We start from the raw sequence: 23,789 nt of genomic DNA, 5'->3' as shown, positions 1-23,789 counted from the left end.
AAAAGGTAGTCTAAATTTGTTTCTTCCCTTAATTAGAAGGTTTAGGTGGGTACTCAAGGAGAGCTCATGTGGTTGGCTCTGGGGAGATAAGTGTGAAGTTCTTCTCAACTCACACACAAAAATAATTGGACCAAATACATTTTTTCTGAGCTGGGATTCAATTAGGATATTGCAAAGTGAAGAAAAACTACAAGTAGGTAGATGTGCCACTAAATTTCTGCCTGACAGGAGGTGACTGATTATGCACGTCTTTAGTTGATTCATTTAATGTCATTCTACTTAATACTCCTTGATATCACTTTCATTTCAGAGTCTAAATTGTCTGTTGTATGGGAGGCAAGGGGGAGCCTGGGGAGAAGGGGTGAACAGGGATGGTGCGCTGAGGGCCTCCCCATGCCTTCCCTTGGAGTGTAGGTGTGGTGCCGTGGTGTGTCCACTCGTCTCATTCACCTGCTCTTCCCAGGGGATCGGACTTTCTGCTCAGCTCAACCTCCGAGCTGGGTTGAACTGGGAACAACCGTGGCTGTTTCCATCATGTTCAGTGGCAGGTTTCATGAGATTTTGAGAAGCGGGGGGAAAGGGCCTGTTACTGCTGGCTTGCGCTTTGGCCAACAGCACAATGAGCAAGGGGCAGGGTGGGCTGTGCCTGGCCATTCAGGGCACTTGTGTGCGATGAGAGGAGCAGTAAGGGCCGTCAGAACAGGTGGATGCAGGTTCCCTAATCTCAGCTGTGACTCTACGCCTGACGGAGCAGAGGTTTGTCTTTTGTGCCTGTCTTGCACAGTTGGACTGTGGCAAATTTTTCCGCAAGGCAGTGTCTCTTAGTGGTCACGTCTAAGCTGATTTGGTGGAGGTTTAATATAATTTAATTGTACAATAAGCCAGCTTTTTCATAACAAGTTGTCACCACAGGGGGGATGGAGTTTGGGTGCTCTGCTTTACCTGTTCATGTGTAAGCTCGTTCGCAGTGTGAATTTTCTCTGATTCGGTGGTTCCTTTGAGGCACAGATACACATGCAGATCTCCTCACCGGCTGCGGGTCTGTTCTGGAAATGGCCTTTTGTCTCACTTATGTCTTCAGATCTCTTGTCCTAGCAGTTTGCAGATTGAAGGCAGACTTGACCCAACCATTTGGGAAGGCTATGGAGAAGGCCAAAAGAAGTGTATCTGTTACTTTTTTCCCCTATGCATTTTAAGAACAGGTTTGAGACCTTGCTCATGTGGCTTTAGAAGGTACCACAAACATGAAATATGCCAGTTTAGGAAGTAGCGCATGAGTACGAAGTTGTATGAAATGACTGGCCCTCCTGTTTTACATGGCGTGACCAAGTGTTGTGGCTGTTTCTCTAAAGGTCGAGGTAGCTCGTGGAGTAACCAGTTTCTGCAGAAGTGCCTGGGGGCTTTGATAGACTGCATTTTGAGTGGAGTTTGTGTGAGATTGATACACGCGTCTGAAAAGCTCAGTTATGCTTTCAGAGCATGATGGAAGAGTTTGAATTCGTAGCCAGCGTAACTGCAGAGTATGGTATTGCAAAAGGTTTTAGTATTGCAGAGCTTAATTTTGTTTCTAGGAAGCTCATTACTGATATTAGGATTCTGTAAGTCGTTGTTCATAAAAGCCATTTTTAATATTGAGCAAAGGTGTTTTTCACCCACTTTTATGAAAGGCAGAATAATGGTAAAATCTGTTCTTTACAACTTGAAAACAGATCACTCTGAATTTGTGCACCCATAGCTGTCATCATCTATGGCAACCTGTGAAAGTTACCCAGCAGCACTGAGTGGTCTTGGCTGTACAGTCATTGCACTTTGATAGCTGTCCTACCAAGCCTCCAAAAGGCACAGCTGAGCATCTCTCTTCTGCAGAAAAGCTCTTTTTGTCACAATCTCTGCCTTGTTCTGTTTAGGAAACCAGCAGCCCCGTTACCCCTCTGTATGGGGCAGAGACTCGGGATCTTCGATGGTTTGTCAGCCAGCTGGAGACTTGTTTTTGCTATGCAATGGAATTGGTTACCACAGGGGCCTTTTGACTGCCTCTGAGCTGACTTGTGGATGGAGGGTTAACAAGAGCGTCCCATCAGTAGCTTCATGGCAGACGCACAGGGAAGGCCCTCGGCTGGAGTTGCTGCAATGTCTTTATGTCCGGGCTCCATGCTGGAGACCAGTCTGCAGCTCCTGACAAACGCAGATCAAGCAAACTGTTTGCAGGGAACCTGCACGCTCATTAGCATCCGCCTCGTAGCCGTGGAGTCTTGTACTTTGTGCTGTGACAAACCCTGAAAGTTTGTCCTCTCACACTCAGGTCCCCTCATCTGAGCACCCCACGGTAGCAGTGATTTATTTCTCCTTATCTGTAATGGAAACTTATCTTTTTTTAACCTTTGGGATGAGGCTAGTGAAAAAAATACCTACATCAAATCCAGCGAGTCATTTCTGTCAGCGTCAGGTTGGATCTGATACTTCTGGAAGCAGTAGATCAGGTTGGCTTGGTTGATAATACTGGGGGGGGAAGACCTGGCTTTCAGATCCAGATGGTGAAGGGTGCACCTCTAGTCTCTAGTTAAGGTGTTGCCTGTCACCACTGCTGTTTGCAGGCTGCTGTGGGGTACGGAGGTACAACCTTCACCCTTGCTCTGCAGCAATATAGGCTGGTCCTGGTTGTGGTCATTTTGAAACGTTTAAATGGTTTTGAAACTAGTCTTGTTTAATAGGCCCTTGAAACTAAACCCAAAACTCAGGTGAACCACAGCCATGCCCGTTTCTGCTTTCAGGTAGTAATGTGTGATAAGAGTTTTTACAACATTTTGGAAAAAGTGCTTAAAAGCTTCGGCTTATTAAAAAACTGTAATTCCCCCTTGCTAATGATTTTTGTGGGACTTTGAACTTTCTCTCCTTCTCTCGCTTCCTCATGCAACACTGTAAAAAGAAGACCCCTCAACTGTCATGCTGTGCGTCAGCCCTGTTTCTGTGGACACAGCATGATCTATATGTGAATGTACCTATAGGATGGCAAAAAAACCCCATACTGCAGAGAACTGCTTTCCTGGTGCTGGATTCCCCTGGGACTTTCCCAGAGCCCTGTATCCCTGTTTCACTTGTGTGGCTTTTTCGTAAGCAAAGATCCTTGCCACTCCAAGCTTTCCTCCTTTGCGCTCCCTGCTAAGATCATTGCCTTTCAGTGACCAAAGGGATGGCTGTTTTTGTTAAAAGTTCAGACCAAAACAGAGAGCATACAGCAATGCCTTCTGTCGGTTTCTAAGGGAGGAGAATCGTGCACCTGTAAAATGAACTTACTATGTGCAGATACCCCCAAAGGTGATGAGATGCTTGAATTATATTTGGAGCACTAGCTCTCTCTGGTGCTTTGAAGCAGGTTCCCAAAGAGAGTTATTTAATCAAATTTATGTTTATTTCAGGCTTACCCTCTCTAGATCCATCCAACAGCTCTACAACTTCTTCTTCAGGTCCTTTGACAGGCTTTTCAGCAAACATACAAGGAGCACGGGTTTACCTTCAAGGGCCAGCGCCTGTTGGGACTCCCAGCTTTAACAGACAGCATTTTTCACCACATCCTTGGACAAGCGCAACAAATTCATGTAGGAACTTCATGGGTCTGTCTTAGTTAACTATAAATTCATAGCTATTGTCTTTAGTAGATTTGTAATTGAAGGGGAAATTAGCCAGTGATACACAAAATGCTTTCCAATTGCTTTTAGCAGGTGTGAGGATGGCATGTGTTTTTTTCCCATGTAAAATGCCACTAGTTCTGGTAGGATTACTATAGGCGTATTTGGGCAAAAAAATCAGTCATCGTAGGCTCTGAGCGGGCATGAAGCTGTGGGGGAGTTGAGGTGATTATACCAAACTAAAGATCCCCTCTAAATAGCATGAGTATAATATTAGGTGAAAATATCGCAATTGCCATGGTTTGAAGTTATGCTTGCCTTTTTTTTTCTTTTCTTTCTTTTTAATTGGGATTCTGGGATTATTTCATGTTACTTAAAATGTTCCAAAATCTTTAAGCATCATCTGAAGTAACAGTGGGTTTTCCTCCTAATGGGAAGAACATGGAAGTAGCTTTACAGAAAATGTGGGTCTTTGATTCAGAATCTGAAGAGGCTTTTCATGTCACTGCATGCAACTTCATTGCCACTCTGAGCTTAAGATCCAAAACGTTTAAATGAGTGCTCAAAGGAAGTTGGATTTCCCAAGAAGAGTCAGTGACGCTTCTGAAGTTGGTGGGACTTACACTCCTATGTTACACATGTGGCTTTGGGAAGCTGTCTAATTTCTCTTCTGCTGGAAGTGGTAGATACCAAAACCAGGCTGTTTCGATATTTATGGTATGATGGCTGATGCTTTCACCTCTTCCTGAAACTCTTCCATGTTTCTTATTCTTTCTTGTAATTAATTTAGATGTGCTGCTATGTCATGAGAATATCACTGGATTCTGATGGCTGAAAGCATTTGTGTTATACTGTTGATTTTTAGAGTTAAAATAAACTCTAAGCAGAATTTCTGTGAAAGACTTGAAAAATACTTGCCACAAAAGGCCTCTAAAACCCTTTTATCATTTGCTTTGACATAATCTTGGGGGCATAGAGCGGGTAGCATTGATGCTTGCTAGCTTGCGTGCTTTGTGTGCAATTAAGCAAGAGAAATGTTCTTTCCAGCAGGTGAATCTCCTATTCCATCAGTCTCCTCAGGATCATCTTCGCCCCTTTCAGCTGCTTCTGCACCTTCTAACTTGGGCCAGCCAAAAACGGGTAGCGCCAATCAAGATCGCAAGGTCCCCCCTCCCATCGGGACAGAAAGGCTCGCTAGAATTCGGCAGGGAGGATCTGTCACTCCTACGCCCTTAGGAACCAACTTCACGGCTCCTGTTGGTCATAGCGGTATTTGGTCCTTTGGAGTTAACAGCGTGTCTGGTAAGTCTGTTGTACAGCCTGGGGTAGCCCAAATAAACTTGCAGGGCCTTTTGGAAGTACTGCATTTGAAAAGAAAGTTGAGGAGGAGGAATGAAGTTCCACAGAGAGTAATCAGCTTTCATGTAGTATGTCCTAACGGGAAAACTGGTGTCAGTGGGAGAGTGTGTATCAGTGAAAGTGCTGTGGTTTCAGCTCCTAACGTAGGTGATTCTCACCCGACCTAGACTGTCTGTCATCATACACTTGTAAACCCTGCCAACAGTTCAGAAATGTCATGTTAAGTCTGTTTAATGATACAGAATTTTTAAAATAAACAACTTTTATCTGTTAAGGGGGTTCATTTCCAAGTCTGACCCTTGGCCTAAAAGCACAGCTGCCTCTGTCTATGTTTCTATCTTGCTTTCTGTTAACACTTTCTAATGTCAGTTGTGGTGCAGCTAATGTATCCAGAACCAAACAGTTGTGGATGCTGATTTTTTTGCATTGATCTCTTCTTGAATAGCATGGGGTGACTTCTGCTTCAGGCAGCCCCAGTTTCAGAAGAATAACTCTGAAACAGCTGAAGTTTTACATTCAGTTTCCTGATAGCTTGAGGTTCTTGTGGAAAGGAGGAGCTGCAGCATTCGAGGTGTAAGGTGTTTCCATTGTTAACTTTAAAGACAAATATTTAATAGTCCTGTATTTGTTACATTTTTCAATGAATCCCTCCATGCTTCAATTCACTTAGTGTCTCAGTGTTGCTGTGTGTTTTCAGTAACAGCCTGGATGTGCTCAGAGACGCTGCTTGGAGGTTTATAGGATCTTAGGTGTGCTGCTGTGGGCACCTGAAACATGCGGTTACTAGTAGTCCCCATTATCTCCGTGCTTGTCTGGAGGATCAAGATGCAGATGAACATGCAGTCAGCACGTACATGCAGACAGTACGTGCCTGGCCAGGCTTCCATGGCCTCACCAGTCCCTCTATTTCCTTTTTTTTGCCTCTGTCCTAAGTGAAACTTTTTTCCATATTCCTATGGTACATGAGAGCATGTGAGAGCTGGAGGGAATGAAAGTGTGTGTGCATGTAGCCAGCCTTAGGTAGTGTTACCTGCTGCAGCTTCCCTGTGACAGGCCTTGATGCTACACATCATACTTCGGGGTTTGCATTGTCTGTAATGGGTTATTAGCCTAAAAACTGCCCTAAGATAGCTCTGTGGCTGTGTGTTTTCAGGGAGCCTTTGGATGTTTGTAGGTGTGTACAGCTGCTGAATTCTACTCCAAAGTATATTGCATGAATTGTAATCAGCCATTTTCAATCTCCTCCTTTCCAGAAGGCTTGTCGGGTTGGTCTCAGCCTGTCATGGGAAATCATCCGATGCATCAGCAGCTGTCAGACCCAGGCACATTTTCTCAGCATCAGCCAATGGAGAGGGATGATTCCGGAATAGTGGCTCCCTCGAATATTTTCCACCAACCTATGCCAAATAGTTTTGTGGATTTTTCTAAAGTAAGTTTCAGAGCATTGGATTTAGTCTATAAAATTACACAAGGACTTCCTTTGTTTTATTTCCTGTTCTGTTTAGTATGCCTCTTCTACCATTGCTTGCCACACATAGTCCTGAGCCTCCTCTCATCCCAGTACTGACTAGAAAAGGTGCCCAAGCCTGGTGGCATGTGTAAGCAAACCCAGAATTTGTAGATTGCAGTTGCTCTCTTGTCAAGTAGCTGGATATCTCCCTTGCTCGCCAGTGTTTCCTTTCTCAGAGGCTTAGTCGCTTGGAAACATTTCATAAGGCTTGCACAGCTCTTGAGGCTGCTTAGAGGTTTGCTTAAGGCTTTGAGTACAAATCATGCCCATGAAGGCTTCATGCCTTTCTTAAGGAAGCGGCAGGATGAGAGCACCGCTCATGAGCCTGTGCCTTGTATGTTAATGCTGGAAAGCTTGAGGCAGACGGATGCAGCCGAGCCATAGTCAGCTCAGCCGCTGCTGGCGTGCTCAACAGCAGACCTGTTCACAGCATCTTTCAGAAGGAGCTACAGCATGTGCTCTTGGGATCTTCAAAATTGCAGAGCAGCAGTCATTCAGACATGGGAGAGGAATCTCATAGTTGCTGAAAGCTGCTCTCGAACTTTCTCTCTCTGAACCGGGAGAACATTTTAGATGACCATTAGTAATTCATAGAAAATCTTCAACTTGGAGACTTGTAGGCTCCAGCTGCATCCGGGCTTTGCTGAAATGCAGCCCCTGGCTGCAGTCCTGCGTGCACCAAGGGTAGAGCCTGGGAGGGAGTGCTGAGATCACCGTACAGCTGCCGTGTCTGGCGGAAAGCGCTGTGCCACTGCTTACTGGTGAGGTATAATTCCAGAAAAACGGGTAAACTGACCTGAAACTCAAGCACTGAAGAGTCACTGTATTCCGTACTCCGCCTAGGTGTGTGGCAACACCCGTTTCCTCGCAGCACTAAGATATTTGCCAGTACGCAAACATTACATATGGATGTGAACTGCCTCTGTCATCTTGGCAAACGCAGTACTACAGTGGTCCTTCCTGACCACGGCCTGCTTCACTGACAGTGCGTTCTCTTGTTCCTGCAGGGCCTGCCCATTTCCATGTACGGCGGCACTCTAATACCCTCGCACCCCCAGCTGGCGGACGGCCCGGGAGGGCCCCTTTTTAACGGGCTCCATACTCCAGATCCCGCCTGGAATCCCATGATCAAAGTTGTCCAGAACTCAACAGAATGTACTGATGCTCAGCAGGTAGTGTGGCTGCTTTTTTCCACCTTTGCTTACCTGAGGCTTTTTATGGTGTTGTGCTTCGGTTTGGTTCTCTTCGTTTTTGGATAGGTGCCGTTTATTTTTTTCAGTGCTTTGATACCAGGATTGAGATTGTTTGCATGACTTTTCCCCTACAGTTAGTGTGTGTTTATATAGTGCTATCTGTACCAAACCTTTCAGGTAAAATAAGCAGCATTTCAAGACTGCTCAGCCAGGTAATAGACTTTGTTATAAGGGAGAGGGTTTGTGTCTATACTCAGAATCTTGCAAGTTGTCAGTCAAACCTCTGCCAGAGCTGAAGAGGCCTTTGAACGGTCTGCTTGTATTTTAGGGGGAAGCCTTAAGCTTGCCCTCTGGTGGCTCTGTAAACACTCTGTTAAAGGAACCTTGATTTGTTTTCATAATAGACTTGTCTTTTTATTTCTTGCTGTAGATTTGGCCTGGCACCTGGGCACCTCACATTGGAAACATGCATCTCAAGTACGTCAACTGATTTAAGGGGGTCTCTCCTTTTTTAGCCTTATTTTGGGAATCTTTATGATCTTGAAGAACACTGGGGATTTTTTTAAATGTGCCTAATTAAGCAATTTTTTGTAGGCTGTACCAATGGAAACTCGATTACCCATTGTATAAGAACAAATTGATTTACCTACACAAACTGATTCAGTTCTCCAGTTAGTTTAGCCGTTTTGAACTTAAGACGAAACTAGTGCTTTTGGCTAAACACTACTGAATGCTCTGTGTATGCAGCAGAGAACTAACTGATTATATGATTTCAGCCTTTTAAAAGGGGGTGGTAAATACATGTATAATTGTTTACATACTTACAAGGAAAAGCTGAGTAAATTTCACGTCATATAGTGGCTCTACTTTATGTAGCCTGTATTAATGTGAACTATTTACCTGAATATTCAATAAAAGGCGAACAGTGTTTGTAGGTTGTGCCTGAGAATTTTGGAAGAGAATGTATGTTGTCATCAATAGCTGCTGCTGTGCCCAGTGATGGATCCTCTCAGGTCACGTAACCAGCACGTGGATGCAGCGAGGGTTTGGGGGAGGTCCGCTGAGTCCTTCCCCTGCTGGTCGTTAGCCTTGTGTGTGTGTGTGCGTGTGGAAACATTTACGTATTACTCTTCTTTCTTTTTGGATTAGTTCTGCTGCTTCTAGCGCTCTTTTTCCAGGTGAATTGCCTGAGAGATCAGGTTTTGTTCAGGGGCTGGAGATGAGGGCTGAGTTGACAGTGTGGCAACTGATGGCATCCTAATGTACCGAAAGTAAAAAGGTAGCTCGTAGGTAAATGCAGGGTTTCTTCACCTGACACACTGGGACCAGCTGCCTAGAAGCAGCTCCTAGGAAAAGAGAGACCACTTCCCACGAGAGAAAAATTCAGTTCGAAGCTTCTTGTAACCCTTTAAATCTGGTAAGAGCTCCTCAAGTCCTTTCCGCGAGGAAGGAAGGGATTTTTGCATACTGCTTAAGAAGAATGGTCATTCTCTAGCCAGATGCAGAAGTTCTCCTCTTTCTGCATTTGGACTGTGCCTGTTTCTGCTTTTGCTTGCTGGCAGTGCAGTAACGACACTCAATATTTGGTCCGTTCCTCAAGTAGGTAACTACAGTGCACGTAGTGTCCAATCTCATGGGCCGCTCCGGTGCTCTTGGAGGAGACAGAGACTTCTCCACCTTCCTGCACCTGCTCCAGACAAATCCTGACATGCAGCAACAGTTTCCCCAGGAAAAGAGGCACTGAAAACCCAAAGTGCACAAGCAATATCTGAGTACTGAAGGCAAAGAAACCTCAGCAATGCTACTGGATGATATATTCAGATATTTCTAGTATTCAAGGAAGAAATGTAAAAAAACCATTGAACTGCTGCTGCACCCAGTAGTGCAAACACCAAGGGAGAAACACCCCGTGGGCACCATCTGCTCCACCGAGCCTGGGGGGTAACACCCAGCACGGGGATGGGGTTGTCCATTAAACAGAACAGTGGCCTCAGCTGCCCCATCCCTGCCTAATTTAGGCAGCTCCTTCCTGAGCCACTCTCTTCCTGGGCTCTCCACCCTGCAGCTCCGTCCTTGGCCACAGGCGACTGCTCTGGGCATCAGATCCAGGCAGGTCCGTGGGGCGGCGGCTTCCCTGGCAGCCCAGGGCTGGATTGGAAAAGGCAACCCCAAATCTTTGTAGGACAATAGTGCCCCGTGGTCCGGGTGACAGCAGGCAGAGGTGGTGCCTGCTCTGCAGCAGTGATGCTGGGCTGGTGGACACGGCGCTGGGCCCTCGGGGATAGGTCATGCCCAGGCACAGCTGGCTGGGGGAGGCGCGGGGGGCTCGTGCAAGACATTTGCTCCCACCCGAGGTCACCAGCCCTGCAGGAAGGTACTGGGGGGCACAGCTCCCTCCAGGAGTACCCAAGGTCTGCCCTCATGTCCCCTTTCCAACCCTGCCCCCCCCAAAGCTCATGGTTCAGCTGTCAAGCAGATCCTTTTCTTTGCTGTCTCTTGCCAGGGCATCATGTGCCCTGTCCTTCAGCTGGGCATGTTTTGCTTCAGCCGCAGGGTGCTGGCTCCATTGTGTGCCTCTGATAAGCTTATCTGGGGCTGGGGAGCCAGGCCTGGGGCAGGCATGGGTTGCATAAGGTGTTTGTGGTGCCTTGAAGGGACGTCTGTGCTGGGCTGCAAGGACAGCAGGCCAGGGGGCACTGCCTGGGGCTGTGCACCCAGCAGGCTGGCACACTGCAGGACCTGTCCTGTTGAACCCGCCGCCTTGTCCTGGCGTGGGGCACAGCTGGTGGCTCGCCAGCTGAGCCCATGGGGACGGGTGCTCAGGTACAGCTGCCTGTGGTGCTGGGGAGGACACCCAGCCTCTGCTGCTCTGAGAGCTGCAGGGAGCCGCCGTGGGCAGGGTGTGCTGGGGGCTGCCTGCTGCCTGCCCGAGTGCCGCAGGGCTGGCCCTGCCTCTCGGGCAGCACAGGGTGGCTGCAGTGTCAGCTGCCACAGGGCACTCACGTCGGGGCTGGACCCTTGTGCTGTGCCCTGGCAGAGCTCCAGGAGCCTAAGGGGAGGAACACCGTGGGGAAGAGCTGCTGGGCAGGACAAGTGTCAGAGTCTGCCGTGTGGGAAGTGGCTCCAGAGGCAGCTGTGTCCGCAAGCTGTGGCCAAGCGCTGGGTCGCACCCCCTGCTCCAGGCTCAGGCCGTGGTGCTCAGAGACAGGAGTGGCCAGGGGCTGGCAGTGCCTGACACCCCCTGCTTTTGGCAGGTACCCGCATCATCTACGACCGCAAGTTCCTGCTGGAGTGCAAGAATTCACCCGTGGCCAGGACCCTTCCCTGCTGCCTGCCCCAGATCCCCGGTGTCATATCCCCGGCCCAGTCCAGCCTCGTCAAGCTGGAGGAGCTCAAGGAGCGGAATGAGAGCGAAGAAGCCATGCCAGGTGAGCAGCCCAGCCACACAGCCCCTGCCCACCTGCTGCCTGGGGCTCCCACCTGGCAGTGAGGGCAAGGGGAAATCCCAGCTCAGCCCTGGTTCCAGCTTCTCCCCTATTTGCCTGCATGTTTCTCCCAAGGCAGTCCCATCCTAACCCTGGCCCTGTATCCCTCTGTATCCTTGCAGATCAAGACTAGTTTGAGATGGACATCTGGGTTTCCAGCTCCCAGTCTCCAGGCCATGGCTGGGCCTGTTCCTGGGCCTCGTGGAGGTGCTGGCACCGTGACCAGCTGGCTGCAGCCCTCTCTGATGCTGGGGATGGACATGTGACACCTCAGGCTCTAGCACAACTGGCTGGTGCAATTGCCTAGGAGCTCGTGCTTGATCAATAAACACCATGAAACCCCTGTGCTGATGTTGTGCGTCTCTATGTTGGGGCTTAAGTGGGTCCCCTGGGGAGGGGAGCAGCACTGGGAGCCCTTTGAGGGTGCAGAGGATCTTCCTCCTGCACTGAGACCCTGCACACTAGGGGTGGTGAACACAGGGCCTCTGCTGCCAGGCTTGGGTTGCCACATGCCCCCAGCCTGCCCCAGCTGTGGTGGGGCAGCTGGTGACACCTCCCTGCAAGTGAGAGCGGGAGCAGCACAGCACAGTCTGCTTGCTGTCAGGGTCAACACAACACCTGGGTGTGCCTGAGCTGGTGGGCATCACTGGCACACGGATGTTTCTCCCTGAGGCCACCCAGGTTTCTTGGGTCCCCAGCTTGGGTGTGAGCTGTGCCAGGACGGGCAGGAGCCCAGATGGGAGCAGGGGCTGTAGCTGCTGCACAAACCCTGGCCGTGCCAGGCTGCTCTGGGCTGGCAGCAGGTCACCCTCCCCAGCCAGCCAGGGCCTGGGGCCACCTCCAGCAGGAAAGCTGGGCCATGTGCCTGCTGCCAAAGGCCAGCCCAGGGAGGCCAGGCTCTGTCACCCAGGGCAGCCGGGAAACACATTGCTGCCCCCTGGACCTGGGTCACGCTGGAGTGATTCCTGCCCTTCATGTCTTGTGAGCTGGGAACACCCTGCCGGGGGGGAGCCCCTTGGCCAAGCCTGAAGCCGCTGTGGCCTTGCCCGGCAGTCCTGGCTCCTGCTGCTCGTGGGAGAGAACCGGGACCCATCCAGCACCAGAACCCCAGGGCAGGCTGTGGCCAGAAGCAGAATCGTGCTGTTTATTAAACATAGTGAATTGCCACTAAAATGTCACAATTATTAAAATCATCTTTTCCTGGGTGAGGACTGGGAGGCAGAGGTGCCCAGATCCCCTCAGGCAGGGGGCCCTTTTCCTGCCGGTGGCAGGGCTGCCCTGCTCACAGTCCACAGCCCTGTTCCTGGCCTTGGGGCTCCTCCTGGCCAGGCGCAGCCTCGGCACTGCCGTCCGTCACCACAGCCGGCTCCAGAGCGGGCAGGCTCCTCGTCTCGGCGATCAGGCGTTTGACACCCACCAGCCACTGGCTCACTTCGTTGACATGGTCCACCATGAGTGACCGGTGGATCTCATCAGCTGCGTCCCAGTGCTGTTGCTGGAGCTCTGCCGGGAAGAGGAAACCTGTCAGTGTGGGGGGATCAGTGTTCCTGCAGGTGCCCCCTGCCCAGTGGCCTGGGGCAGGCCTGGATCCAGCCCCGTCACCCCTCACCTTGCACCAGGAGGCTCATCCTCTTTCTCACTGGGGCTGACAGCTTCCCCTGAGCCCAGGCATCCTCCAGCACTGTCAGCCGCCGCCCGATGTCATCGCACACTTGCTTCTGGAAGCAGAGATGAGCTGGAAGGGGTATCTGCCCTCTGCCAGCTCTGGGGAGCCCCCAGGGAAGCTGTGGCTCCCCTCATCCCACACGCATCCTGGGAACAGGCAGCTGTCCCTCCGGTGCCCCTGCAGCGCCAGGCAGAGGTGGAGGAAGGGACCGCGGCCTCACCTGCACGGTGGGGCGGCAGGCGGCCAGGGCCTCCCGCAGCGGGGCCAGGACCGTGGTGGCAGGCAGAGCACTCTCCTGCGGGCCACTCTCCTCCGGGCACGACACAGGGCTCGGCCTCCCGCCATCTGCGCGCAGGGCTGGGCTGATGGGCCCCAGGGGGGGTGGTCCCAGTGCTCGGGGGGGTGGTGCGGTGGGGGCAGCCGGGGCGCTGGTCAGGTCTGGACGAGCACCTGCAGGGAAGAGGCATCAGCACAGAGCCCCGTCAGCCCAGACACAGCAACACCAGCCAGGTGTGGGGAACCACACACTTGTCACCCCCATCAAAGCAGCCCCGCAGAAGGAAAGGGCTCAAACTGCAGGGCCCCCAGCCCGTGCTGCCACTCTGCCTGCACAGGGCTGGCACCGCATGGCTTCGGCACCCCAGGGCCGGCAGCAAGAGCAGGTGCCACCTGCTCTGCTCCCCCGCCACCACTGCGATGGAGCAGGGGGGGCCAGACCAAACACCCCGGCTGGGCTGCAATTCCCACCGAACCCAGGTGGGAGGAGGGACCTGAAGAGGAGGAGAGGCCACTGCAGAGCTCACAGCCTCGGACTGTGCCGGGGCTCGGCTCCCCGGAGCAGCGCCCAGCGGGGCAGGGGTGCGGCGGGTGGGCTGGGGGCTTTGCCAGCGCTGACCTGGGGGAGCCTCCTCGGGGGGAAGAGGGGCCCGGCGGGTGAGCAGGTTCCGCCTGGGACCGCCGGCCTGAGCCTGCAGCCCGTAGGAGAACTGGGGGGGGTCGTTCCAGCCACGCTCCTGGTTCCCTGTAGCAAAGAGCACAGTGAGACCTTGTGGGGGACCATGGGGACCCTCCCAGACTCAGGATCCCGGGCTCCTGTGCCAGGACAGGGCTCCCGCTCCCCAGACCTCATCTCCCCCGGGCTCCCACACCAGCCGTGCCTCTCACCAGGGCACGGATCCCCCCCTGCCGCGCCAAGGCTCCCCCCACCGGGACACGGCACCTCCGGCGCTGCCCCCGCACTGGGACAGCGCTGCCCCTGCCAGACACGGCCCCGCGGGCTCCCACACCCGCCACAGTCCCTCGGGACAACCCCCCCGGGACACGGCTGCCTCGGGGCTCCGCACACGGGGACCTGGCAACCCCTTCCGCAGACACGCACCGCGCCCCACACCCCCGGCCCCGTCCTCCCGGGATCCCACACCCGCCCCGGCCCCGCCGAGCCCCGCGCCGCCCGCTCCCCCGGTGCCCCGGCCGCCCCTGCCCGCCGCACCGGAAATCCACCCGCGCCCCCTCACCCGGCTTCACGTAGGACTCCGCCATCCCGCCACGTCACGCCTGGCCCCGCCCCTTCCGCCCGACGGGGCGGGGCAAGGCGGCCCTGAGGGGGCGGGGTTTCCCGTGTCCCCGCCCCGCCGGGGAGCCGGGGGTCGGGACCGGGGCCGGGGAGGGAGCGTCCGGCCGCGGCCCCGGCCCCCGCCCCGGCCCGCTACGGGGAGTGGAGCAGGGCTCGCCGGAGGCGGAACGCCTCCAGGAAGGAGAAGAAGCCCCGCTTGCGGGCACTGGGCCCCGCCGCCCCTCCGCTGCCCCCGCTCGCCTTGGCCGCCCCGCCCGCAGCGACCCCCGAGGCCGCCGGGCCGGCCTTCACCCGGGCCCCCGGTGCCGCGGCCACCAGGCACTTCTGGTACTGCACCTGCAGGGACACGGGACACGCAGCGTGGCCGTGGGGCGGGGGAACAGCGTGGCGTCCCCGGGGAGGTCACACGCACAGCGGCATCGCCATGGTGAGCAGCGCAATGTGGCACTGCCATGGTGAGCAGCGCAATGTGGCATTGCCATGGGGAGCAGCGCAATGTGGCATTGCCATGGGGAGCAGCGCAATGTGGCATTGCCATGGGGCACAGCGCAATGTGGCATTGCCATGGTGAGCAGCGCAATGTGGCATTGCCATGGGGAGCAGCGCAATGTGGCACTGCCATGGGGCACAGCGCAATGTGGCATTGCCATGGTGAGCAGCGCAATGTGGCATCGCCATGGGGAGCAGCGCAATGTGGCATTGCCATGGGGCACAGCGCAATGTGGCATTGCCATGGTGAGCAGCGCAATGTGGCACTGCCATGGGGCACAGCGCAATGTGGCACTGCCATGGGGCACAGCGCAATGTGGCATTGCCATGGGGAGCAGCGCAATGTGGCATTGCCGTGGGGCACAGCGCAATGTGGCATTGCCATGGGGAGCAGCGCAATGTGGCATTGCCATGGTGAGCAGCGCAATGTGGCATTGCCATGGGGCGCAGCGCAATGTGGCATTGCCATGGGGCGCAGCGCAATGTGGCATTGCCATGGTGAGCAGCGCAATGTGGCATTGCCATGGGGCACAGCGCAATGTGGCACTGCCATGGGGCACAGCGCAATGTGGCATTGCCATGGGGCGCAGCGCAATGTGGCATTGCCATGGGGCGCAGCGCAATGTGGCATTGCCATGGGGAGCAGCACAATGTGGCACTGCCATGGGGCGCAGCGCAATGTGGCACTGCCATGGTGAGCAGCGCAATGTGGCATTGCCATGGGGCACAGCGCAATGTGGCACTGCCATGGGGCGCAGCGCAATGTGGCACTGCCATGGGGCGCAGCGCAATGTGGCATCGCCATGGGGCGCAGCGCAATGTGGCACTGCCATGGTGAGCAGCGCAATGTGGCATTGCCATGGGGCGCAGCGCAATGTGGCACTGCCATGGTGAGCAGCGCAATGTGGCACTGCCATGGTGAGCAGCGCAATGTGGCATTGCCATGGGGAGCAGCGCAATGTGGCATCGCCATGGGGCACAGCGCAATGTGGCATCACCATGGGGCGCAGCGCAATGTGGCATCGCCATGGGGCGCAGCGCAATGTGGCATTGCCATGGTGAGCAGCGCAATGTGGCATTGCCATGGGGCACAGCGCAATGTGGCATTGCCATGGGGCACAGCGCAATGTGGCACTGCCATGGGGCGCAGCGCAATGTGGCATCGCCATGGGGCGCAGCGCAATGTGGCATTGCCATGGTGAGCAGCGCAATGTGGCATTGCCATGGGGCGCAGCGCAGTGTGGCATTGCCATGGGGCACAGCGCAATGTGGCATTGCCATGGGGCGCAGCGCAGTGTGGCATTGCCATGGTGAGCAGCGCAATGTGGCATTGCCATGGGGCACAGCGCAATGTGGCATCGCCATGGGGCGCAGTGCAATGTGGCATTGCTGTGGGGCTGGACACAACCCCCAAGGCACGGCTGTGGGGTTAACTCCCTCCCATCCCTGCTGCCCTCCCCAGGGTGGGGTGTCCCAAAAGCTGTCCCCAGCTTTACCCTCCCCCATCCCATGCCTTGCCTTCCCCTCTGGGCACCCCCAGAGGGCTGGGAAGCAGGGGGTGTTGAGGGGGCGCCCACTTCTGCTCACCATGCAGGCTGCCTGCACCGCCTCCGAGATGGTGCCGGCGTCGGGCTCACACCAGAAGGCCGCGCACTGGAAGCGTCGCCCCGTGTCCACAATGAGCGCAAAGGTGTGGGCGTCCCGGCCCACCCCCAGGAAGGTCACGTACCGCACCTGGCACTCCCAGATGTGCACTGCCTCCTCGTCCTCCTGCGGGGACCCCGTGGACCCATCCACCCCAGCCACGCCCCAGGCAGCCCCGCCACCCCCAGCAGGACCCCTCTGCCAGGAGGCCGGGCACCCCTGGGGGTTGCCTGTCCCCCCACGGTGGCAGCAGAGCCCCCGGCCCCCTCCCCACCTGCGCAGGGTGCACCCTCATGGCCGTGTCAGATACGTGGATGAGGGATGGCGTCCAGCACTCCCGCCTGGGGCCCCTTATCAGCTTCTCAATGGCCTCGTTCAGCACATCCATCCCTGGGGAGCAGGAGACCCCACCCCGTTGGCCCTTGCCCCAGCTGCAGGTGTGGGGCGGGCAGGGTACCACCAGCCGGCCCCACAGGCAGGGACTGCCCGATGCTGGGTCACAGCTGTTCAGCCACCCCACGGTGCAGGGGTTCTGGGGTGTCCCCCAGCCGCAGCGGAGCTGGCGGCGCTTACCCATGGCCCTGGGCACAGGCAGGCTGCCGATGTACAGCGCCTCATAGGTCTGCATCGACCGCCTCACTGCTTCCAGGATATCCACTGCCGGGACAGGAGAGGTGGGGGGGGCCCTCGTGTTGTTCCCCCATCCCCAAGGGCCCCTGGGACATGCTGGGCAGGCCAAGGGGCTCTGGCTGCTGAGCCAGAGGGCCGGCTCTGGGCAGGGGGAGCAGCCAAAACTGTGGGAACAGTACCTTGCAGCGGCAGGTCCCTGTCGGAGATGGGCTCCAGTGTGGCACTGCAGGGCAGCCTGCTGTTCACTATGGCTCGCTCAGCCACGATCTGCAAGAAATGGGGGGCCCAGTGCCTCCACTCACCCTCAAGACCTCTGGGCCGTGCCCACACCTGCTGGGGACCCTGCATCCCACCTTGGAGCACATCTCATGCAGGGCCTTAGCGATGCCCTTGGCAGGCACATTGCAGTGGAAGACATGACACTTGAGGACACAGGTGTCCTTGTCACTGGCCACAAAGGCAAAGTCTCTGCAAGGCCATGAATAAGCTGGTGAGACCCTGGCGAAGGCAGCCCCCTCGCTCCCTGTGCTTCCCCCCAGCCCCATGTCCCCTTACCTGTCCCTGCAGCCACGGCAGCAGTCAAGGAGGGAGGAGAGGAGACAGGTCACTGCTGGGATGCTTCGCCCCAGAGCGGGCAGAGCCACCTCCCAGCCCCCAGCTCTGCCGCAGCCCCTGGCACCTGCCATTGTTGCAGCCAACACCCCAGACACGGATGTTGAGGATGGGCTGGTGGTGGATGAGGCTGCGGTCCAGAGGGTCCACCAGGCTCATGGTGTCCTTCTTCAGGATCATCAGCAGGTCCTGGCCCTGCAGAGGGTCAGTGGCTCCCTCAGCCTGGCAGGTGGCCCCCGCATCCCCAGTACCCAGTCCACACCTAGGGACACCCTTCCTTCCCCAGCCTATTCTTCCCACAGCACCAAGCACGGGCACTGTGCCATCCTCCCCACAGTCGTCCCCAGCTACCATTGCCATGTGTGGGGACAGCCCACTCAAGCAGCCCTGGCACCGTCCCCTGTCAGACCCTACATTTGGGAGCACCGCAGGGATGCCCTATGTGGAGAGTTCACTCTACCACTGGCGCTGGTCCCTGTCCCCCCCAGGCACAGTGCCTGTTGGTGGGGACAGTCACCCCAGCAGCGGTGGCCCCGGGGGGACCCTGCCTCACAGCACAGTCCCAGGCGCTCACCTCGCCTCGGTTCTCCGCAGAGCCTTGGCCCTTGCTGTTGGAGAGCTGCTGGATGCAGTTGTTGACAGCTATGCTGCTCTTGCCAGGTGCCAGGTCCTCCTCAGGAATCTCCACCCAGCCCAGCGAGCGCACAGCAAAGCACTGAGCAGAGAGATGTGAGGCTTCAGTGCCCAGCCAACACAGCCACTGCTGTCCCGTGCCCTTCGCCATGCCCGCGTGGTCCCCCCATGCTTGCTCCCATCCCTCTCTTCCTCCTCTGGCAGCCCCAGCCCACGATTCTGCAGTGAAGCCCCTGAGTGTGGTACCTTGGAGCCAGGCTCCGTGCTGTGCTGGAAGTCATCTCTGTGCTGGAAGTCGTCTCTGTGCCAGGGCAGCGAAGTCCTGCAGAGGGACGGGGTGGTGAGAGGATGGCTCTCACTCAGCAGGACAGACCCAAGGCACTCAGGAACCACCAGGGTACCCTGGCACCAGCAGACCACCATGCCACCAGCTGGGTAGAATCCCATGGGGGTGCCCAGCATGGTCCCTCTGGCTCCAATGTATGGGGCTGCTCTGTTGGAGGGCACCGGGACCCAACACCCAGCAGTGGTCACGAGTCAATAGGACCCCACAAGCTGGCAGAGCGTGTGGGCAGACCTACCTCCGGGACAGCGAAGCCATGGGGCTGGGAATGGGCCTGTCCTTTGCTGAGTGCTTTGCCATGGGGGGCTGGCTGCCCTGGAGAAAAGAAGAAAGAGGGGAGGGCAGCAAGAGGGGCTGTCAGGAGGCACCAGGTAGGAGCTCTCCCTTCCAGGACAGCAGCACTTCATCTTGTAGGCATCCCACGCAGCCAATATGGGGCCTGTTGAAGCCTTTCAGGGGGCTTAAACCTGGCCAAGAATGGGCTGAGCAAGACTTTGGAATGACAGCGACAGTCCTGCTCCCCGGGGAGGCTGGGCCAGCGGTGCCCAGAGGGCCCTTCAGCAGGATCCTGCCAGGGAGTGGGATCCACCACCAGCCCTCTCCCCCACCCGCACCCCCTACCATTCCCTGGAGCGTCTCCTCTCCATCCGCCTCCGGGCGCCCTCCGGGGCTGGCGCTGCATGCAGGGTGCTGCCACTGTGTCGTGCCGCTTGGCACATGCCAGTAGTAGGTGCCCAGAGAGTCGCGGATTTTCCTCCAGCCTGGGGGGAGGTCGGGGTCCGTCTCCAGGCTCTGGTCACTCCAGAGGTTGTCTGTGCAGAGGGAGACTGTGAGGCAAGGTGGGGAGGAAGCCCACCAGCCACAGGGTACCCTGAGAAGTGAACAGCTTCACCCAGCTCTGACAGGCCCTGCAGCAGCCTCCAAGTGCGTGGCTGGGCACAGGGCCCACGAGAGAAGTTCTGGCGTGACGCCAGAGGGGCTGCGGTAGCGGTGGACCTGGGGCGCGTGATCAGCGCAGGCAGCGGCCTCATTGGTGCCCAGAGGAATGGGGTGATCCCAGCAGGGGCACAGAGGGTGCAGCAGCCTGAGCCTGGCAGGGACGGCACCCTGCAGGGGTGCCCAGCCTGGGGCTGCCAGCACAGAGCTCCCCTGCCAGCATGTGGCCCCCAGCGCTCTGCCGACACCCCAGGAGGCTTTGCTGGGGAAAGGGCTTGGGGAGAGACCCCTGAGGTCTGGGAGGAGGAAAGCACGCTTAGAGGGGGGGTTGCAGCCAGAAGGGTAGATCAACCTCCTCCTCCCTCCACCCCCGCCCTGGAGAAGTCTCGGCGATGAGCCCACGGTGCTCCGATCCTGGGAACACATCCCAAAACCCGCAGGGATCGGCGCACCCTCCTGGGCGCTCACCCGCTGTTCTGCCGGGGGCCGGTGCTGTGCGTGGCTCCACCCCTGTGCCCCCCAGACCCCGACCCGGGGAGGGTGGGGTTTGGGGAGGCCAGGAGTGCCCCCCGCGACCTTGGGAGGGGCGGGGAGGCGGCGCGGGCCGGGCCGGGCCTGCCGGGCGCGCTCCGCACAGGCCGCGCTCAGCACCGCGGACAGCGCCCGGTGCGCCCGCCGCCCCCGCACCGGATCGGATCGGACCGGACCCCGGCGCGCCCCGGCCCCGCACCCTGGCCCCGACCCCGCTGACCGTCGCAGTTGACGAGGACGATGGCCAGCATGTAGTCCTTGCCCAGCATGGTCCCTGCGCCACCCCGGCGCGGCCCCCCCGGCCGCCGCTTCCCCAGGCCCGGCCCCAGCGGCGGCTGCGGCGGAGGGGCGGGGCGGGGCGGCGGGAGGAGCGGGGCGGGGCGGGGGCGGTCCCGGCGCTGAGCGGGAGGTGGCGCGGTGTTCGGTGCCCGGGGGTTACCGGGGTGCAGAGGGGCGGTCAGGTCCTTCGGGTGTTTTGGTGAGGAAAATGGGGCACTTGAGTGGGGAAGCGGCATTCGGCGGTGGGAAAGGAGGATTCTGAGTGCAGGAGCGGGTCCAGATCAGCCCTTTGTGCCGATCAGTTCTTCCCGTTTCTTCCCCTTTCTTCCCCTTGCCTTCCAATTGCTCTTAGGTCACAGAATCACAGAATGTCAGGGGTTGGAAGGGCCCTGGAAAGCTCATCCAGTGCAATCCCCCCATGGAGCAGGAACACCCAGATGAGGTTACACAGGAAGGTGTCCAGGCGGGTTGGAATGTCTGCACAGAAGGAGACTCCACAACCCCCTGGGCAGCCTGGGCCAGGCTCTGGCACCCTCACCGGGAACAAGTTTCTTCTCATCTTTAAGTGAAACCTCCTGTGTTCCAGTTTGCACCCATTGCCCCTTGTCCTGTCACCGGTTGTCACTGAGAAGAGCCTGGCTCCATCCTCCTGACACTCCCCCTTTCCATATTGATCCCCATGAATGAGTCCCCCCTCAGTCTCCTCCAGCTCCAGAGCCCCAGCTCCCTCAGCCTTTCCTCACACGGGAGATGCTCCACTCCCTTCAGCATCTTGGTGGCTGCGCTGGACTCTCTGCAGCAGTTCCCTGTCCTGCTGGAACTGAGGGGCCACAACTGGACACAATATTACGATGCGAAATTCCTCCTCCATTCCCCTTCTTTTCTCCACAAATCACTTTGTTCCTCTCCATCCACATTTATTCCACATTCATTCTCCTCTGTGCATGCTCTGGTCCTCACTTTTCCCTCCACCTAGGGTCCAGCCTCCTTCAGTCAGTACTGAAGATAACTAAATGTGCATCCTGCTCATCTTCCCCTTCTCAGCAGAGGCCAAGAGCTTTGCCTTTCCAGTCTGAGTCTTCTGTTTTACATGCTGCCCTGAGCTGACAATCCTGGTTGATGCTCAGTACCTGAGGACAGAAGCTCTGGAGACATTTGTTGTGCACCTCAGTTCTCCCATCAAGCCACCCATAAAGTCCTTCCAAGCTGCAGGTGTCTGATGATGGTTTGCTAGCCGTGACACACCTGGGCAGTCCATCATGGCCTCTAAACCTTCCCTTCAGAGCCAGAAGTTAGTAGTCCCAGATGTCGCCTGTGTCCGTGAGAGCCTCCCATGCCATCTCAGCTGCCCCCCTTCTTTCCATGCAGTTGTCCACAGAGCTTGCGGTTTTTGGAAGTGCAAAATGAATTTTCCATGTCTGCTTCCTCTCTTTCAGCAAGGCATTACCTCTTTGCACTGCCTCATTCATGCACTCCATGGGCTAACATACCCCTACATTTGTGAGACACTCTTCCTACCAGCATTTTAACTTTGGTCATGTCTACCAGCCTAAGAAAGGCACCAGCTGCATAATGCAACTGTGTAGTCATCTGCAATCTGTATCTTCAGTTGGCATCTGCTTTTGTGACTACAAGCTATTCTGCATCTGTCCAGAGCTGGAGGAGTTTCTGAGACCCCATTCAAGCACTGTGTCCGTGGGATGTGTTTTGCCTAAGCCAACACAACCCATCCCAGCACAGCAGGAGCGAGGGAGGCTCTCTGCATTCAGACATGTCTGAGGTGACGGGAGCCAGAGGGGGTTGTGGGCCTGACCTTGACCCCTGCTTTTCCCAGACCAAGTGGTGCCTCCTCTTTTTCCAGTGCCCAGGAGAGACCTTTTCCTTACCAGGAACAAGCTGTTCCCACTCCTCTTCCTGCTCAGCAAAGCCCACCAAGGTGACTTCCTGAAGGCTGCTCTCTCTCCTGGCAACGATGGCCTATAGTGATATGAGACTTATGGTGGGACACAGAGGGAGGAGAATTTATGGATGGCGCAGAGCAGAACCTAGAGACTGTGTGAATGTGGGATGTTTAGGGGAATAGATGTAGGAAGGGGACAGGGAGGGATCACGGAAGGAACAAGCATGGGAAAACAGAAAAAGGAGAAAAGGGTTCAGTAGCTTGTAAGCAGTGGTAGGTATGCTTGCCTGCCTGAGAATCTTGTTTCATCACTGCAGTCTGTTCTATACGGTTATTAAATCGCAGTTCTTCCATGTGACTATTCTCCCTGTTTCGAGCTTGTGTTTTTGACCAGCTGGTGAACCTCAGACAGGACCAGCTGCTCAGTAAGACAGATCTTGATGCCCAGCCATGTAGAGTCTGGAACCTGAGGATCTGGGTGCTGGCCACCAGAGACCCATGCTTAGAATCTGTAAGTGTGCACGTTCACATGCATGGCTGATTTGCTGTCTCCCAGGTGGACCAGTGTTCCTGGTGTTACCCGGCTTACAAGGTGCCCTTCTTTAGCCACCAGCTGTTTCCTATTTGTAGACTTGGAGCTGCAAAATGCATGCCAGGGACAGCCCAACACTGCACCAACATTTCTCCCCGCACACCTTTCTCTTCTGGGCCACACACGCATGTGGGGACCTGAGTTCCGGTTGCTGGGTGCTATTAGGGGTAAGGTTTAGGTTCTGAAAGACACAAATCCAACAGCTTCAGGGACTCTGGGGCTGCAAAAGGCCTGCCAAGGAGAGCACGGCCCTGCACCAGCATTGCTCCATCCACACCTTGCTCAGCTGGGTCAGCCACGGATGTGGGGACATGAGTCCAAGGACTAGGCTACATTTAGGGTATACAGACATGGTGGGGGCTAGAGTTCTAAGAGGCACAGATCCTACAGCTCCAGGGACACTGAGTCTGTGAAAGAATGCCAAGGGGAGCAAGGCATTGCACCAACTTGGCTCCTTGCACACCTTTATCATCTGGGCCACCCATGCATATGGGGACCTGACACCCAATTTGCTGGGTGCAATTAGGTTTAGGGTTAGGGTTCAGAGACCCTCAAATCCTACAAGTCCAGGGCTACTGAAGTGGCAAAAGGAATGCCAAAGGGAGCTCGGCTCTACACCAACACTGCTCCCTCCACACCTGTCTCGCCTGGGCCACCCATACATGTGGGGGCCTGAGCTCAAGGACCAGGTTGCCTTTAGGTTAATGTTTGACGCTACAGTTCTGAGAGTCAAAATCCTACAGCTCCGGGACAGTAGGGCTGCAAAAGGCATGACAAGGGGAACATGG

General features: G+C 56.0%; 3 protein-coding genes across 16 annotated transcripts in view; 1 reads left to right on the top strand and 2 right to left on the bottom strand.

The window, feature by feature from the left end:
* Nucleotides 1-11,512, top strand: part of LOC309445339 (ankyrin repeat and KH domain-containing protein 1-like) — a 115,185-nt gene extending 103,673 nt beyond the window's left edge. For 5 of the 14 annotated variants that reach the window (XM_082064012.1, XM_082064008.1, XM_082064009.1 and 2 more), the window contains 7 exons: nucleotides 3,417-3,611; nucleotides 4,674-4,928; nucleotides 6,239-6,414; nucleotides 7,503-7,667; nucleotides 8,119-8,165; nucleotides 10,943-11,116; nucleotides 11,296-11,433. In XM_082064012.1, coding sequence (XP_081920138.1) covers nucleotides 3,417-3,611; nucleotides 4,674-4,928; nucleotides 6,239-6,414; nucleotides 7,503-7,667; nucleotides 8,119-8,165; nucleotides 10,943-11,096 — 992 coding nt within the window. In that variant the 3' untranslated portion in view covers nucleotides 11,097-11,116; nucleotides 11,296-11,433. Of the gene's footprint in view, nucleotides 1-3,416; nucleotides 3,612-4,673; nucleotides 4,929-6,238; nucleotides 6,415-7,502; nucleotides 7,668-8,118; nucleotides 8,166-10,942; nucleotides 11,117-11,295 lie in introns of all 14 variants that reach the window. The other 9 variants (XM_082064006.1, XM_082064010.1, XM_082064011.1 and 6 more) reach the window with 8 other exon arrangements.
* A 781-nt stretch (nucleotides 11,513-12,293) lies between these two features.
* On the bottom strand, nucleotides 12,294-14,451 carry SRA1 (steroid receptor RNA activator 1). Its single transcript, XM_082063460.1, has 5 exons — nucleotides 14,354-14,451; nucleotides 13,735-13,860; nucleotides 13,060-13,289; nucleotides 12,783-12,891; nucleotides 12,294-12,676 (listed from the first exon to the last, which is right to left on the bottom strand). Exons 1-5 carry the CDS (start codon nucleotides 14,376-14,378, stop codon nucleotides 12,456-12,458), a joined length of 711 nt encoding a protein of 236 aa, XP_081919586.1. The 5' UTR covers nucleotides 14,379-14,451; the 3' UTR covers nucleotides 12,294-12,455.
* A 3-nt stretch (nucleotides 14,452-14,454) lies between these two features.
* APBB3 (amyloid beta precursor protein binding family B member 3) lies at nucleotides 14,455-20,566 on the bottom strand. Its single transcript, XM_082063459.1, has 12 exons — nucleotides 20,451-20,566; nucleotides 19,385-19,575; nucleotides 19,002-19,078; nucleotides 18,667-18,742; nucleotides 18,362-18,502; nucleotides 17,855-17,982; nucleotides 17,529-17,643; nucleotides 17,355-17,442; nucleotides 17,119-17,202; nucleotides 16,820-16,935; nucleotides 16,489-16,671; nucleotides 14,455-14,748 (listed from the first exon to the last, which is right to left on the bottom strand). The coding sequence occupies exons 1-12, from the start codon at nucleotides 20,497-20,499 to the stop codon at nucleotides 14,545-14,547; spliced, it is 1,452 nt and encodes a 483-aa protein (XP_081919585.1). The 5' UTR covers nucleotides 20,500-20,566; the 3' UTR covers nucleotides 14,455-14,544.
* Between the last annotated feature and the right edge of the window lie 3,223 nt (nucleotides 20,567-23,789).

This window comes from Streptopelia decaocto (genome assembly GCF_964273445.1).
Source record: "Streptopelia decaocto genome assembly, chromosome: 12".
Classification (NCBI taxonomy): domain Eukaryota; kingdom Metazoa; phylum Chordata; class Aves; order Columbiformes; family Columbidae; genus Streptopelia; species Streptopelia decaocto.
This window is presented reverse-complemented; position numbering and strand designations above follow the sequence as displayed.

Coding starts and splice junctions, on each gene's coding strand:
- SRA1 (XM_082063460.1), bottom strand. CDS start 14,378: ATGGCGGAGTCCTACGTGAAGCCGG. Junction 13,861..14,353: donor GGAGTCCTACGTGAAGCCGG/GTGAGGGGGCGC, acceptor TCTTTGCTACAG/GGAACCAGGAGCGTGGCTGG. Junction 12,892..13,059: donor CCTGCCGCCCCACCGTGCAG/GTGAGGCCGCGG, acceptor CTCTGCTTCCAG/AAGCAAGTGTGCGATGACAT.
- APBB3 (XM_082063459.1), bottom strand. CDS start 20,499: ATGCTGGGCAAGGACTACATGCTGGCCATCGTCCTCGTCAACTGCGAC. Junction 19,576..20,450: donor CGTCCTCGTCAACTGCGACG/GTCAGCGGGGTC, acceptor CCCTCTGCACAG/ACAACCTCTGGAGTGACCAG. Junction 16,672..16,819: donor TGAGGGTGCACCCTGCGCAG/GTGGGGAGGGGG, acceptor GGGTCCCCGCAG/GAGGACGAGGAGGCAGTGCA.